The sequence below is a fragment of the Balaenoptera physalus genome (genome assembly GCF_965194825.1).
Source record: "Balaenoptera physalus genome assembly, chromosome: 13".
Lineage (NCBI taxonomy): Eukaryota > Metazoa > Chordata > Mammalia > Artiodactyla > Balaenopteridae > Balaenoptera > Balaenoptera physalus.
Window position 1 is genome coordinate 19,944,458 of NC_138892.1, and position 18,253 is coordinate 19,962,710.

At 36.7% G+C, this 18,253-nt stretch overlaps 1 protein-coding gene across 8 annotated transcripts in view; it reads right to left on the reverse strand.

The window, feature by feature from the left end:
- PARPBP (PARP1 binding protein) overlaps positions 1 to 18,253 on the reverse strand; it is a gene marked incomplete at its 3' end in the record, with an annotated part of 113,378 nt that overhangs the window by 90,823 nt on the left and 4,302 nt on the right. For 6 of the 8 annotated variants that reach the window (XM_082419432.1, XM_082419434.1, XM_082419435.1 and 3 more), the window contains 2 exons: positions 8,407 to 8,640; positions 3,087 to 3,194 (listed from right to left, as the gene is read on the reverse strand). In XM_082419432.1, coding sequence (XP_082275558.1) covers positions 3,087 to 3,194; positions 8,407 to 8,640 — 342 coding nt within the window. The remainder of the gene's footprint in view (positions 1 to 3,086; positions 3,195 to 8,406; positions 8,641 to 18,253) is intronic. The other 2 variants (XM_082419433.1, XM_082419438.1) reach the window with 1 other exon arrangement.

Consider the following 18,253-nt stretch of genomic DNA (forward strand, 5'->3'; position numbering starts at 1 on the left):
TTCTTTTGATTTCCATTTGCATGGAATATCTTTTTCCATCCCCTCACTTTCAGTCTGTATGTGTCCCTAGGTCTGAAGTGGGTCTCTTGTAGACAGCATATAGATGGGTCTTGTTTTTGTATCCATTCAGCAAGCCTGTGTCTTTTGGTTGGAGCATTTAATCCGTTCACGTTTAAGGTAATTATCGATATGTATGTTCCTATGACCATTTTCTTAATCGTTTTGGGTTTGTTTTTGTAGCTCCTTTTCTTCTCTTGTGTTTCCCACTTAGAGAAGTTCCTTTAGCATTTGTTGTAGAGCTGGTTTGGTGGTGCTGAATTCTCTTAGCTTTTGCTTGTCTGTAAAGCTTTTGATTTCTCCATCGAATCTGAATGAGATCCTTGCTGGGTAGAGTAATCTTGGTTGTAGGTTCTTCCCTTTCATCACTTTAAGTATATCATGCCACTCCCTTCTGCCTTGTAGAGTTTCTGCTGAGAAATCAGCTGTTAACCTTATGGGAGTTCCCTTGTATGTTATTTGCCGTTTTTCCCTTGCTGCTTTCAATAATTTTTCTTTGTCTTTAATGTTTGCCAATTTGATTACTATGTGTCTCGGCGTGTTTCTCCTTGGGTTTATCCTGTATGGGATTCTCTGTGCTTCCTGGACTTGGGTGGCTAGTTCCTTTCCCATGTTAGGAGAGTTTTCGACTATAATCTCTTCAAATATTTTCTTGGGTCCTTTCTCTCTCTCTTCTCCTTCTGGGACCCTTATAATGCGAATGTTGTTGCATTCAATGTTGTCCCAGAGGTCTTGTAGACTGTCTTAATTTCTTTTCATTCTTTTTTCTTTATTCTGTTCTGCAGCAGTGAATTCCACCCTTCTGTCTTCCAGGTCACTTATCCGTCCTTGCCTCAGTTATTCTGCTATTGATTCCTTCTAGTGTATTTTTCATTTCAATTATTTTATTGTTCATCTCTGTTTGTTCTCTAATTCTTCTAGGTCTTTGTTAAACATTTCTTGCAAATTCTCAATCTTTGCCTTCATTCTTTTACCGAGGTCCTGGATCATCTTCACTATCATTATTCTGAATTCTTTTTCTGGAAGGTTGCCTATCTCCACTTCATTTAGTTGTTTTTCTGGGGTTTTATTTTTTTCCTTCATCTGGTACATAGCCCTCTGCCTTTTCATCTTGTCTATCTTTCTATGAATGTGGTTTTTGTTCCACAGGCTGCAGGATTGTAGTTCTTCTTGCTTCTGCTGTCTGCCCTCTGGTGGATAAGGCTATCTAAGAGGCTTGTGCAAGTTTCCTGATGGGAGGGACTGATGGTGGGTAGAGCTGGATGTTGCTCTGGTGGGCAGAGCTCAGTAAAACTTTAATACGCTTGCCTGCTGATGGGTGGGGCTGTGTCCCCTCCCCGTTGGTTGTTTGGCCTGAGGTGACCCAACACTGGAGCCTACCCAGGCTCTTTGGTGGGGCTAATGGCAGACGCTGGGAGGGCTCATGCCAAGGAGTACTTCCCAGCACTTCTGCTGCCAGTGTCCTTGTCCTCACGGTGAGACGGAGCCACCCCCTGCCTCTGCAGGAGACCCCTCAACACTAGCAGGTAGGTCTGGTTCAGTCTCTGTTGGGTCACTGCTCCTTCCCCTGGGTCCCAATGCACACACTACTTTGTGTGTGCCCTCCAAGAGTCTCTGTTTCCCCCAGTCCTGTCGAAGTCCTGCAATCAATTCCCACTAGCCTTCAAAGTCTGATTCTCTAGGTATTCCTCCTCCCGTTGCCGGACCCCCAGGTTCTGAAGCCTGACGTGGGGCTCAGAGGCTTCACTCCAGTGGGTGGACTTCTGTGGTATAAGTGTTCTCCAGTTTGTGGGTCACCCCAGCAGGTATGGGATTTGATTTTATTGTGATTGTGCCCCTCCTACCATCTCATTGTGGCTTCTCCTTTGTCTTTGGATGTGGGGTATCCTTTTTGGTGAGTTCCAGTGTCTTCCTGTCTATGATTTTTCAGCAGTTAGTTGTGATTCCAGTGTTCTCTCAAGAGGGAGTGAGAGCACGTCCTTCTACTCCGCCATCTTGAACCAATCTCACATAACATATTTTTATATATGCTCTTTCCAGTACTCTTTACCTTTCATCTTGTGAATGGTAATTTTACTAAGAAACTTTCATAAACACAACTCCCATGGTTAGTGAGGAATTACTACATGTATTTAGGTACCTAGAATAGTGTTCAGCTGAAGGTAAATTATATTAAACCAAACCTGTACTACTTTTCTGTGGTCTGTTTGGACAACAAATCCTGTTATCAGAACTCATGATGCATCAGCTATTCTACTGCAAAGAGTAGAAACAGATTTTTTAAAGAGTAGAGAACACAACATATTTTCCTAAGAATCAACCATTTAAAATGCTAACTGTGGGACCTCCCTGGTGGCACAGAGGTTAAGGATCTGCCTGCCAATGAGGGGGACACGGGTTCGAGCCCTGGTCTGGGAAGATCCCACATGCCGTGCAGCAACTAAGCCCACGCACCACAACTACTGAGCCTGTGCTCTAGAGCCCGCATCCCACAACTACTGAGCCCGCGTGCCACAACTACTGCAGTCCGTGTGCCAAGAGCCCATGCTCTGCAACAAGAGAAGCCACCGCAATGAGAAGCCCACACACCGCAAGCAAGAGTAGCCCCCACTCGCCACAACTAGAGAAAGCCAGTGCGCACAGCAACAAAGACCCAACATGGCCAAAAATAAATAAATAAATAAGCATATTACTAAATGAAAAAAAGTAAAATAAAATACTAACTGTGAAGTATACCAAATGCAAAAATTCAGAGAACTCTGGCAACCTGTACCGTCCACTACTTTTCCGATAGTTAGTGATACCTATTTTTGCACAGTGCCTGTTACCATGGCCCAAAACCATGAATAAACTGATTATTATCATGCTCTTGCCAGTCTCCAATGTACTACTCTTCACAAATTTTTTTTATTTAAGCAAATTTAAAACTTTTTAAAAATTAAAAAATAAAAAGTAACTGTAACATACAAATTCATAGTGATTTGAAGAGGATCATATCCTGCTTTTATTTACTCACAATTTAGCCATACCTTTTCATTATCCTGGTTGTGTTTACTCATTGGTGACACTGGTTCAGAAAAATCAGTTTCATCATCTACTGCATACTGTCTGCCAGACAGAAAATCCCGTAGTTGACTCTGTAACAAACAGAAGATGTTACTAACAAAATGCTACGCCAACTGTAAAAAATATTTCACACCTAGCTCTACTTAGTGTCTCTCATGTTCCAGTGTACAGCACATTACCTGGCTTCTGTTGGCAGTCCATAATATACATGGAATTAAATTTCCTAACAATCTGTTTCCAATGGCACCTGTACTCAAAGAGTTTTACAAGTTCAGGGTTAAAAGATGACCTTGGAAATTTCATCTGGGCCTTTTATTTGTATGGAAGAAAGTCTTAGCTAATGCCCACAATAAATGCTTCACTTTGGAATATACATAAGTAAATCTATTTTCCTAAGCACCACAATATTTCAAACAAAATAAGAGTTTCCATGAAAAAATAATTTATAAAGTGATATTTGCTTTCAGCCTGACACACTACTCAACATCTCCATATTATTTCATTTATTCTAAGGGACTGAAGATTATACAGGTATGTACAAACACAAACACACACACAATTCCTAATAAGTAAACTTGAAGGAAAGGGACAAACTGAATTAACAAAGCCCAGTGAGATACTGCAAAATTATAACTAAAGTAACTCACCAATATATACTCCTTAAAAAGAAATAGCATTTGCCACAATTCTACTTATATGATAGATAAGCTGGTACTCATAAAGAGTTAATCAAGAGATGAAAAAAAAAACAAACAAACTAGAAAGCCTAGGATTTTGTTGTTTATAACATATACAATTTTTCAATCTCAAAATTCAAGATCACCAAAATAAGAATTTACTATTTATCAAATTTTGAATAATGGTAGTCCTCACACTTGTGGTTCTTATGTTTTCAGAAGAGATGCTGAAAGCAAAGTTTTATTTTTCCATAAACACAATATTATTTTTAGAAATGGGAGAATATTACCTTCTAGTTAAAAAACGTTTTCATATTTAATTACATGCAAAGTACATTATTCTAGATCAGTTCATTGGGTGTCAAAGTATGGTCCAAGTACTTCTGAGGTCCTTAAGACCCATTCAGGGGATCTGGGAAGTCCTCCTTTTCCAACTATGTATCAATGTGAATCTGAATTTTCTTGATATACTTCAATCAAACTAACTTACCAAATAGAAGCAGACATGTGAATTCAGGTATTTTCTATCACACATGATATTAAAGATACTCATAAAAATGTAAAACAATGTCACTATTCTCACAATTTTTTTCTTTTTGGAAAATAAAGTTATTCTTCATAACATGTTATTCATATTAAAATGTAATAGGTTGAATATCAGTATTTTAATAACTGATAAACATTTTAAACATGTGTCAATTTTAATTTTTAATATGGAAAATATCAATAGATATAATCCACATAAACAAAATCTCCTTCTGGTCCTAAATAATTGTTAGTGTAAAGCGGTTCCTAGACCTCAAAGTTAGACAAGGACTCTAGATAATATAGCATAAAGCTTTCTGAGGCAAGATAAAAATCACAATATATTTGCTGTGATACACTATTAATTTCACTGATTTGTATCTTTACTGATTTGACAGGTTGTTACTCACTGTATTTTTATCTTCTTATTAATTTGGAAGATGTACAGTATTTTTCCATTCCATTAATAGTTACCTTTACTCTCCCTGTACTCAAATCAGACCCATATTTCTCCATCCTTTTTTAAAAGTGATAATGCCTGCTACTTACCTCTAACAAACTACGAAGTTTAGCAGTTTTAATTCTAAACTAGTATCAGAATCTCTCTTAGTGTAAGTCTTCCATTTTAGCTCACATATTCCCAGTCCATCCTTATCATTTTAACTGCACATACACACTCCAAGTTTTAGTGCTCACTACCATCTTTCCCTAGATAGACCGCTGCTCCAGTTCATCTGTTTAATTATTTGTCTTTGGAAAGGTAAATGCTTCACATGAGGTATGATGATGACATTCTTTAAATTTTTGCATATCCTCACAAATCCTTCCTTAACTTGGCTGATAAATGATATCTTGGTTGAGGATGGAATTCTTAGGTCACTTTCAGGACATGCTATTTAATTTTTTAAATAACTTGTCCTTTCTGCCAGGAAATTAAGAGTTCAGGAATTTTACCAGGATATGTCTAGGTATGTGTCATTTCTCATCAATTCAGCCTGGAACTTCATAAACACTCCTTAGGAGACTCAGGAAAATATTTATTATAACAAATGTAGTTGTAACAAATATATGATTTATTTTATCATGGCCTCTTTTGCATCTGTTCTTTTTTCTCCTTCTGGAACTCCTAACGTTTATATGTTAAATCCTCTAGATCTAGCCTCCAAGTTTCTTAACTTTTCCCTCTTTGTTTCTTTATGTTTTTTACTCTGTGCTTTACTTATTGTACTTGACTTTCAGGATACTAATTTGAGTCTGAATTCATCTGTTACACTGAGAAAACTTTTCTTCTTTTTTTTTAATGTCTAGAAAGTCTTATGTTTAGGTATATACTTGAATTTCCTTGAGTACTTATTATTTTGCTGGATTCAATTTGCTCTCATTCCCTTCGAGCAGCTCTATTTTGTTAGGCATGTGTGTTCTTAGCTGATTCATCTTTCTGGCCACTGAGACCCCTTAGGTGACCGTTGCTTCTCTTCACTGGCTCTTTGGGGCTCAGCTGACTGTTGAGGTACATTAAGTGATGACAGTTCTACAAGTAATGGCAGTTGAAATGGTCTCTACTCCTTATGGAGCAGCAGTGGAGAAATAAGCAAGCTGCCAGTCACCTGCTTAGGCAGAAAAAGAGTCTTCTTGTGGTCTCTCAAGCCTCACCAACAGTAAGACCATCCATTCAGCTACTTCGCAGCTTCTTGAGAGTAAAGGAACCCTGGCACACTCATAGAAGGCATTTATTGACCTTCCTCAGATTTCTGAGGGCCGCTAAGCTCTTCTCAGGATCTACCACTTCTGCTCCTCAGCCCAGGTCTCTGATTTTGTCCTCCAGATAATTGCTCAGTTCATGAGAGCAATCTCTGTAACAATTCTCCCTACTTAGAGTCCAGTTAGAATCCAAGGACTTCTATGCTCCCAGATGCCCATGGGCCCTGCATCCATGTTCCTCAGGAGAGGAATTATAAAAGTAGGAAACAAAGGGGAAAGGGCCATCATTCAAATTATGTTCCCAGAACTTCCCTGTCTTACCTTTATCTTAATTCCTCTTAATTCTTACCTTATTTAGGCTACAATAAATCAAAACCAAAAAAGCTTATTAGGATCATGATATTTCAGGACCCTGAAATTCAGAAATGTTTAGAACTTTCTGATACGTATCTTTAAAGATATTTTTTAGCATAAATTAGGGTTACATTTAGCATATTTTTGAAAAGTCGATCTAGGGATATTTTCCTGCTCACTTTTTCCTCACTGCAAATTTCCTTTGGTAACATAAGCATCAGAGATCAAGTTGTTAGCCTTCTAAGATTTAAATGTAGAAAATTTTCTACTTCATATATTACCATCTCAGCAGTTCCCACTTCATTCCTGATGTTTTGCAAAGGAGACATATTGATATTTGGAGACAGAACTTCCTCAAATGTAGAACCTTACATATCTCACACTATAAGCTGATTCACTTAAATGAAGAAACTTATTAGAGTACTTATAGGCAAAGGATAAAATGAAAACAAAGACCTCAGGCAGATTATACTCTCACTGGCTTATCAGAAACTCATGTTTGTTGTTCCTGCAATCTAATACTTGTGTTTGATTAGCCTCTCTAAATTGACTCTGTGAAAAGTAGTTAAAAATCGTCTCTACAGGTAAGCAAATAAAACATAACTAGAGAGGAATAAAAAAACTGTCTTCACTCACAAGTATCCTTATCATGGTGTGGGTGAGTATATGTGGGTATGCATGTACAAGTGTGTGCGTGTATTTTGAGAAAGTTACAAAAAGGCAAAGGTTTCCATGACAGCCCAATGAGGCAAAGACAACAAACCGCCTGCCAGTATCCATTCTCCCCTTCTTGCTTAGTATCAGAGCTTTCTTTTTTCTTCTGGCATATTACTACCCAGAATAAAGACTATATTCTCCATCCTTGCTAGCATGTTGGTCTGGCCATATGACTAAGCTTTGGTTAATGAGATGGAAGCAAAAGAGCTACATCTCTTTCAAAGGAAAAGCGAGTACGGTGCTCCCTTACTACTTCCTGCTGCATGAAATGCTGATACAATGTCTGGAGCTCCAACAACTATCTTGGACCACAAATGATCTTGAGGGTAGAAGTCAAGAACTAAGATAGGAGAGCAGCCTGACAGTAAAATCCTAGGTACTATCTGATAACCATGAACTTATCATATCAGTCCTAGAGGCTAACCTTTTGACATCTTTTATAAAAGAATGAAACAAACTTCCATTGTCTTAAACAACTGTTATTGTGGAGGTTTCTATTCTAAGCAGACAAAACATTATTCCCAAGTATCAGATAGAAATATTTATAAAATATTTTAATATCTGAGGAAATCCAGTAAACATTTTCTTCTAGTATGGCTACAATTATTCTTTTATTACCACTGTTTAATTACTACTTTAGTGGCACTTGGTATATGTTAAGATAAAGAAACATATTTTCAATACTTTAAAACAAACTAGATATGTTCAAATATATTCTAAAAGTTTATCAACTATAATGTAGACAAAACGAAACTGCAAGGGATGCTACTCCATTAACTTTAAAATTTATACTCTATAAAAAAAATAAGGCAGTGAATGTGTCTGCAAAAAAAAAGGAATAGTGTATTACCTCATGTATATTGCATCATACTATCCTCATGAAATGATACTCTATCTTAGTAAAAACTATTATTAATCCATAGAAAGAGTCATAGCAATCATTTATACAATATATGCCAAATGAACAGATTCACATTAAACCGAGAAAATAAAATACAAAATCAATCCCTGACATAATTCAAAAAGAAATCACGTACTTGGTACTGATTTATTAAACATGTTTTGATCTAATAAGTAGCTGTTCTTATATTTCAACCAAATAATAACACAAATTCAACAAAATTTACCACCAAAATATTTCTCTCAAGTAATGACTAGCTTTCAAGTAGCTAAATTTTCCATTCTTAACATGATCCAAAAAGCAAAAGCATTATCAAGTTACTATAAATGCTGATCCATCATTTAAAGTAAAAATAAATCTAGCCAAATTTTAATTTGATTAAGATAAAATTATTTTAAAAATACTTACAGGAGATATGTTCGCATAATTTTCATAATTAGAAGTCAAAACATTACATTTTTTATAAACATCAATCATATCTAACATGTTACTGTTCTTTAAGAAATCATCATAAATCTTCCTAATGTTCTCATAATGGTCAATCACTTTCATATTTTCAACTGGTAAGTTCAATTTCTCATGTAGTAAGTATTTCCAGGTCAATAAGACATCGCTGAGAGAGACTGTAAATTCTCCACTGTACTGAAAGAGATAATGCCAAAAATAAAATGATAAAGTTGGATGCTAGATATTCATTAATTTACAATTAAGATAGAAAGTACAAACTGAATTTTGTCATAGAAAAGTCTACATTGAATTCCTGTGGATTTTAAAAGAACATCAAAGTTGAGCTATGGAATAATTTTAAAACCAGATATAAAAGAAAAAGATTTTGATGATTTTTAAAAATATGAACAACTATAATAAGTTTGCACATGACAAATTTAGCAAATATAGTCATCTTATTTCCTGAACTTCACTAAATTTCTTCTACCCAAAGTGGGGAGATGGGTGAGCAGTGAACTTAAGTGCTATTGACTGGGGGAACATTTGATTCTGTTAATACTTAGTTCCTTTTAGTTCTTTTTGCTAATGTATTTTTAACCTCTTATTTAAAACTGTCATGTCATACTGAATTCCTACATATCACATTATTCCAAGCGTTAGTCTTAATGCATGAACATAAAAATTAAATTTTTAAAAATTATGTTTTATTTCATTATTATTTCAGAAAGCAAAATATCGGTGCTAAAATTTGGGGTCAGAAAAGAATTTTGAATCTTCCCTGCTCATCATCACACTAAACTATAACAAACAAGTGCTAAGAAGCCATAGTCAGGTTTCTTTCTATAAGTTGTCAGATGTTACTAATCAGGCAAAATTGTTCGTTTTTTCCTCTTCTTCAATATCTACATGATAAATTATCTCAGTGGACATGTTGAAGATTTTTTTTAATTGACTGCATTCTGTTCCACTTAATATCTCAGATATTAATAATGGTGCCCTCCAAAACATGCTAGACCTAATTCAGTAAAAAAATTCTAACTACTCCTTTCTGTAGCATGAGTAACAAATATTTTTAAGTATCCACATGTGGTTTTGAGATACAGATTTTGCTGCCCTCTTCCATAGTTAATATGTTAGTAGTTTCTGCTAACACCAATATCTTTCCATTAATAGCATTTAAAAAACAGGTGCATATTTAAATAGTGCTAGTCATTGGAACTAAATTGTAACATCATCTTTAGCCAATGAAGAAGAATAGAAAGAAATCAAACAGAGCCAAATAATATATTATTTTCTACATATCTGACTCTTTCAAATCTCTATATCTTTTATAAAGATATTTTCTAACTACTATCCAAATTTAAGACAAGGTGTCCAAACTGCCTTAAAATAATAAACTCTTTACTCAACCATATGGAGGCAACTAAGGAAATTATCTTTATTGTCCTTGGAGTAGAGACCTGTTATATAAAAATTACGAAAATTAATTACATTTCATGAAATTAGTTCAATGAACAACCAAAAGAATCAGTAACTCTCAAACACTGGACCCATAACCCAAATGTAAGACAGATTTGTAATATCTCAGCATTGCATCAAAATTGTATACTTTACTTCCCAATCTCACAAAGGTTACATACCATAAAATTTCCAAGTGGTATTTAAGTTAAATAAATCCATTTATTTAGAGTTTCAAAACTAAATTGTGTTATCTCAAAAATTCCTAAAAATTATTTTGGTATAACATCCTTCATGTTAAAAATAAATTAAGATTTTGCCTAATACAAATGTACAAATCTCATCCCAATGACTATAACTAGTTAAAGTAAAACTATACAAGCTCTTGATCTTGTGAGAAAAGGTTTTGACTAGATTAACAGTGTTTATACTGGGATTATAAAAACATTTTAAATCCAAATAAAAATGCACTCCAAATATCAGTTTTCATGATCAGGTGCCCACCATGACAGCATAATCTGTTATTCAAACCAGTAACAACTGATTGAGAGGGTCTGCGGTCAAATCAGAAAATGTTTTGCTAGGAAAACATGCCAGCTGGCTAATATCGGAAGGAAGTTCAAAATGTTCAATGCTTTAGTTCTCTGATGGACATAAGAAGGATTGTATTTCACAAGAATAAAATGAGAAAAATGGAGAGCTACGTTTTATCAGAGCACTTGTACTTTTTACATTTTACCAAAGTTACTTTTATAATTATTCAAAATTTTAAATAAACTTTACATTTTTAACTAACTGGAATTCTTGTTATGGAAAGAGAAAAGATAACAGGTTTACTTAAGAGCATTAATTGGCTGTGTGACCTTGAGTAAGATACTGAAATCCCTCTGAGTCAGCTTCCTTGGTTATAAAGTAAGACTGTACAGATTAAATAACACCTGATAAATGTTAGGTAATCAAAACTGTCAGTTTCCTTTCTCTTTTCTTATTCAAAGTAAAATAATTATTTGTTTGTTGGGGGAAGGGTGGTAGATAAATGTAATACAATTTTAAAAACAGTTTCTTCTTATTTGTTATGTCACTGTTGGATCATTTTCAAATCTGACAGTCAGCTACAGGTGCTGTGATTGCTTCCTATGAAGCTATAAAATTAATAGCTTTGTTTCATCCAAAGGACCATTTGTAATGTTCTTAAGGCTACTTAAGGTGAATAATAGCCTTAATAACATAATGGCCAGACAAATTAAAACTATGAAGCCAATTCCGAAGAAAAGAAAGGCTAAAATTTTATTTGCAATGTAGTAATGAAGTTATACATATTTGCCACATAACGAAGTTAATAATCCTCAGTGACTCTATAATAGGTTAAATCTTTAGCGGTATTAAAACTGCTAGAGAGGTGTTGTATTATTTAAGCTAAAACATCCCCCCACCTAAGAAAATATTCCAAGACCCTAAAACTCAAAAGTTATTTTCTTTCTCCCCACGAAATCAGTTAAGAAAACAAGCACACCAATAAACAGACTAACAACTCTACCAGGTATTCAAAGGTTTCATTGTAGTCAAATGTTATTGTAAGGACTATTACTTTAGGGACCTATGTTCTCAAACTTCAGAGAATTAAAAACCTAAATAGAGCTCAAAGCACAGGGTGGAAAATATAGGTGAAGGATATATACAACCAACTCCACCTTTTTATTACTATCTGCTACTTATGAATGCACCTGCAGGCAAGTGTATGTTGTTTCACATTGCCAAGTGACTTGAAGTCTGAGCACAGATGGGGATGCCTGAGCTGACTCTGTACATGAAGAGTTAAAGTAAAACTGACCCACAACCCACCATCTCCACTGCACACGTGCATGCATATACACATGAACTTGGAAAAGTTTAGTTGCAATTCATCTTTCCTCTTCTTTCCCACCCAGAGTCTGAATTTTCACAGTGAATTAAGTGAATTAACAAGTAGAAAATTAACAAGTAGAAAGAGATACTGGGGCTTCCCTGGTGGCGCAGTGGTTGAGAATCTGCCTGCCAATGCAGGGGACACAGGTTCGAGCCCTGGTCTGGGAAGATCCCACATGCCGCGGAGCAACTAGGCCCGTGAGCCACAACTACTGAGCCTGCGCGTCTGGAGCCTGTGCTCCGCAACAAGAGAGGCCGCGATAGTGAGAGGCCCGCGCATCGCGATGAAGAGTGGCCCCCATTTGCCACAACTAGAGAAAGCCCTCGCACAGAAACGAAGACCCAACACAGCCATAAATTAATTAATTAATTAATTTTTTAAAAATAGTAAGGTTATAAAAAAAAAAAAAAGAGATACTGAGTGAATGCTACACAAACAAATCCTGAAGAAAAAGTGACTTGTATTGAATATTTCAGTACGTCAAAATTTTTACAATGAGAACTAAATTTTCTTCAGGGTATATTTCACTTAGCTTGTGGATATAGTTTTTTAATTATTCATAAACAAACAAACAAAGGAGGTGATTTGAACATGGTCTGTTTGATTCCAGAACAATAGTCCTCAACCACTATTCAATGATTCTTAATAATTTCACTTTCTCTCTCTCCTTATTTTCTAGTGCATGGTCACCAAGGTTTAACCTTCAGCTAGCCCATTCCATTATACAATATCCTCATAATCTATTATTTACCTTAGTACCATTTCTTCAGATTACTAAAGAAGGACAGAATTTTTAAAAAATGCTCAGGCAGTAAAACTGGCAAGACTTGAAAATGAATTACAAAGGGGAGCAAAGGAAAGAGACCCTATGATGATCCTTAGGTATCTAGCTTCAGTGACTGAGTGTGGAAGGTAAGGTAGGTAAGTTGAGGAAGCAAACAAAATGTGATCTACTTTTAAAAATTGATGTGGAGACAGTAATCAAGGTAAAATGTCCTTGACCATACCAGAGTAGGACTCAGTAGAGAGGTCTAGCATATGAATACTGGTGAAACAGGGAATAGATCCAGTGAAAGTGGGTAAACGGAGCACACTGGAAGATATCAACAAAGTGTATAACAAGAGAGTATCTAAAATATATGTAGAACTCTTTCAAAGAGTGAGAAAGAGACAAAAATAAGTCGACAGTAAAATAAGCATAGAAAATGAATAGACAGTTTAAGAAAAGGATACCTAAATGGTCAGATAAGAATTTTAAAAGATGCTAAATGCTCTAGCTAGCAGAAAAATCAAAATGAAGTATCACTTTTTTTCTTTTCTAATGAAGTTTGATAACACCTAATATGGAGAGAAATAAGAAAATGGTACTCTCCTACACTGTTGACATAAATGTCAATTCTAACAGCCAAGTTGAAGAGCAGTATGGAAGTATCAAGGCAAATTAAAGATGTATCTACTATATGACCCACTGAGTATGGGGCTTAGATTACCTCTTGCTCAGTGTACAGACATCTCATTTCAGTGCAAAACTGTAATACCAAACAACTTCAAACAACCCAAAAGTCCATCTGCGAATAAAATGTATCTGTCACACAAAGGATGACTGTTAAAATGAATAGATCGTATCAAATTTTCTGTCTATCAGTACCTATAGAAGTCCTGAAAACAATGTTGGATGATAAAAACAAGACGCAGAAAAATGTATACCATTTGTTATAATTTTAAAACAGACACGCTAACAGTGCAATTTGTACAACTGGATATACAGAGAAGCCCCTCCTGGTATAAAATACCTAAAATTACAGGAGAAAATAGGAAAACTTTTATTAAGTATGACTGAATTGTCCATAAGAGAAGAGAAATTACAAAAGGCAAAAGCAGTGAAAAAGTGCCAATGCAGAAGGGTAAGCAAATGGCAGGGTCTGTGTTTCCCTGGTGTCTACCACTCCCTGGCATTTAAGAACCTGATTTTTATGAACTCTGAGCACAAGGTTTAGGAGACAAAGCTGACCATAAGAAGGCAGGAAGCTGGATCAGAAACATTCCTTGCCCACCTGCCATATAAAGCCAAAAGCCCCTAAAGGTCAACACTCTTACTGTGTCCGCTAGAACAAAATCTGCCCAGCAGAAGGTGATGGTAGAGATACTTGCTGGTGAAGAGATTTCTGAAGCAGTCTCAGCATTGTGCTTACCTCTCTGGGTAATCTTCACTTAGATTTTTGCCTAATACTTAGTTTCTGCTGAGATAGGGGAAACCAGTCATCTACCTTGGCAGAAAATTGGGGGTTTATTCCCTGGACAGGGTAAAATAGTCTCTGGACTGAAGAATCCAGTTGAGGAAGAGAACCCAAATGAAAATCATAGGAATCACATGACATTTTATATTCTAAATTTTGACACACTTTTCAGGCACCCATCAAATAGGCAGCTCAACTTTACACCCTTCATGCAGGAGGAAAGAAGACTGTTATCCGAGGAAACTGTTCCAAAAGGGATATCCTAAAGATATCAACATCAAAGCTTCCCCAACCAAATGGCCCAGTAAGATCAGGTTGACAAGCCCTAACCCTGCACAAAGAGCTTCCAATAAACATTTTAGTGCTCCACTTAAATATAGGTGGATGGCCAAGGATCACCATGAAGGAAGTCTCTAATCAGAAGAAAGGAAGTCCTTCCCAAATAAAACTAACAAAAACAAGGAACTTGGAGGAAACACATTATGCAAGAAGATGAAAACCTCAACAAAGTATTATTAATAGTCTCAAAGGAGAAAATATTAGACCCAGGAAGCAAGAACAGTATGACATTATAAAAAGAGAACAAAAAAGGGCTCTTAGAAATAAAGAGGACATTAGCAGAAAATCTAATAATTATCTCACGATTAAGCTAAAAAACTACTAAATGTTGAATCTTTGACTATTGGTTGAAAGAAAAGTAAAACAAGGTGAATGAATAAATAAACTGATACATCCATATAACGGAATATCATGCACTGCTAAAAAGAAATGAGCTATCACACCATGAAAAGACACAGAGGAACCTTAAATGCATATTACTAAATGAAAGAAGTCAATCTGAAAAGGCTACATACTATGTTCCAACTATGTGACACTCTGAAAAAGGCAGAACTATGGTGACAGTAAAAAGATCAGTGGTTTCCAGGGACTGGGGAGAGGGAAAGATGAATAGTAGAGCACAGAGGGTTTTTAGGGCAGTGAAACTATCCCATACATACTATAATGGTGGACATATATCATTATACATTTGTCAAAACGCACAGAATGTACAACACCAAGAGTGTTTAGGGGTAAAGATTCAGGATGTCTGCTACTTACTATCATATGGTTCATATAGAATAATAATAATATGCATGTATATATATATGTTTACATGTAATACATACATGTGATATTTATATTTATATACACATATGAAATATTAAAAGAATAATGATGCAAATGTGGCAAAATGTTAATAATTAATGAATCTAAGTGAAGGGCATACAGGAGTTCAGTGTACTATTCTTGTCACTTTTCTAGAAGTTTAACATTTTTTCAAAATAAAAAGTCAAAAAAGTGCTACTTCCATTTTTTTTTAACATACCTATGTAAAATTTATCTTTAGCAATATTGTGATTAAAAACAAGGAACAGACAAATTGTACATGTAACCACGACTGTCCCCCTCTTCCCCCTTCAGCTACACGGGCCCTTTTGCATTTTCTCAAATTCTATCTGCAGTCTGGAGCCAATGTGCAGTCTTCAGCCATGGGGCCTCTGCATATGCAGTTTCTCCATCCTCATCTTGGCCCCCACTCCCTTGCCTAATTAACCCCTTTCCCTCCTTTAGGGCTCAGCTTTATCTCTCTGACCAGGTCAACTCCCTGGTCGAATAGCATCATAAACTTTTTTTTTTTAATTAATTTATTTTATTTATTCTTTTTTTTTGGCTGCATTGGGTCTTTGTTACTGCGCGCAGGCTTTCTCTAGTTGAGGCGAGCAGGGGCTACTCTTCATGGCAGTGCGCAGGCTTTTCATTGCAGTGGCTTCTCTTGCTGCGGAGCACGGGGTCTAGGCGTGTGGGCTTCAGTAGCTGTGGCACATGGGCTCAGTCGTTGTGGTTCACAGGCTCTAGAGCGCAGGCTCAGTAGTTATGGCACACAGGCTTAGTTGCTCCGTGGCATGTGGGATCTTCCCAGACCAGGGCTCGATCCCATGTCCCCTGCATTGGCAGGCGGATTCTTAACGACTGAGCCACCAGGGAATCCCCAAACCTCTTCTTCTGAGAGCTTTAATTTTACACTTATTTGTATTACTCTCTACTTAATGTCTGTCTCACCTATTAGGCAATAAGCTTCGCACAGGCAAGAGACATGTCAAGTTTTGGTCACCATTCTAACCCAACACTTATCACAATGCCTGGCACATAGTAGAAGCTGAAAAAAAGAAATCTGGGGCTTCCCTGGTGGTGCAGTGGTTAAGAATCCGCCTGCCAACACAGGGGACACGGGTTCGAGCCCTGGTCCAGGAAGATCCCACATGCCGCAGGGCAACTAAGCCCATGCGCCACAACTACTGAGCATGCGCTCTAGAGCCCGTGAGCCGCAACTACTGAGCTCACGTGCCACAACTACTGAAGACCGTGCGCCTAGAGCCCGTGCTCCACAACAAGAGAAGCCACTGCAATGAGAAGCCCCTGCACCATAACAAAGAGTAGCCCCTGCTTGCCACAGCTAGAGAAAGCCTGTGCACAGCAATGAAGATCAAAGGCAGCCAAAAATAAAATAAATAAATTTATTTAAAAAAAAAAAAGAAATCTGGGGCAAGGAGGAAGAAAGGGAAGAAATTAACATGTATATAGACAGCTAAACAGTTGTACTGGCCTCCTTGCTATGCCTTGCACATGCCAGGCATTTTCTACCTCAGGGCCCTTGCATCTGCTGTTCCCTTTGCTTAGTAGTCCCTTCCCACAAAAATTTCCACAACTCTTCCTTCTTCCCCTCTTTCAAATCTTTGTTCAGATGGCATCATCTTGATGAGGCCTTCCTTGACTACCCTATTCCAAATCGCAAGAACTCTCCCACCCCAAACTCTAAACGCTCCTTAGTAGAATCTCTATTTTATTTTCCTCTGCAGCACTTATTATGACCTAAAATGCTAAATATCTTATTTATTAGAGAATTATCTGTCTCTCCTCACTAGAAGATAAATCCCGTAAGAGCAGGTATTTCTTTCAGTGCTATATTCCTAGAATACATATATTCTTAGAATAAAGTTATTCTAAGAACTTAATACATGTGTGGAAAGAATAACTGACTACCTAAGATAGAATTTTGTCAAAATTTTTCTATGTTCAAAATTTATCTTAATATACATTGTTTTAAATATGCAAAACAGCAAACTATCCACACTTAGGAAAAACTACCTCTTGTTTTAAGATTATAGAATTCCTAATTTTCAGGTGTTAAATTATTCTTCCTTTTTCAAAATGATGGTTCTAGTCACTATTTTTTCTCAATGGCTTTATGTGCTAACATGAGAAATGTTCAAATCTGGCAATATCCAATTTGGGGGGAAATTTTACTGGTATATGAAATCTAAAAGTCTGGGAACTAGTAACATATAGGATTAAAATAATTCAGCAGGGACTTCCCTGGCAGTCCAGTAGTTAAGACTTCACGCTTCCAATGCAGGGGGCACGGCTTCGATCCCTAGTTGGGGAACTAAGATCCCACATGCTGCGTGGCACAGTCAAAAAAAAAAAAAAAATCATCAGAATGCCATTTCACTATCTAGCCCAACAGACCTATTGAAACCATTCCACCTTTCAAAAATCTTCTTCTCTAGTCAAGACAGTCTCCTTACCATTTTCAAACCATCATGATTTTAATCCCCCTGTATGCTTCCTCTGAACTGACTTTTCCCTTACTTCATCGCTTCTTTAAATTCTTCCCATCCAAAGACTTCCCTCCTTTAAGTATATTATGTAAAATCCAAGAAGGCTTTCCTTACCACTCCAGCCTACATTCATCCTTCTCCCATTTGAATGCCTCTAGCCCCTTAGGTAGAGCTTATTCCAAACACTGGTTTGGCCCAAGCCAACTGTGTAAGAATCACTTCAGATTAAAAAAAGATTAAAAGGTTAAAAAAAAGACAATTTCCAGGGTCTCAGTGCAGATTAGGAAAATCAGTGTCCAAGACTGGGATACAGAAGCCAGTATTTTTTAAAAGCACTCCCAAATGATTCTGCTTCACAGCCTGGCTTAGGAATAATTAATCTATACCACAGAGCCTGAAATTAGTCATAAAATACTTGGATTAAATAAACATTATTGGGCTTCCCTGGTGGCGCAGTGGTTGAGAATCTGCCTGCTAATGCAGGGGACACGGGTTCGAGCCCTGGTCTGGAAAGATCCCACATGCCGCGGAGCAACTAAGCCCGTGCA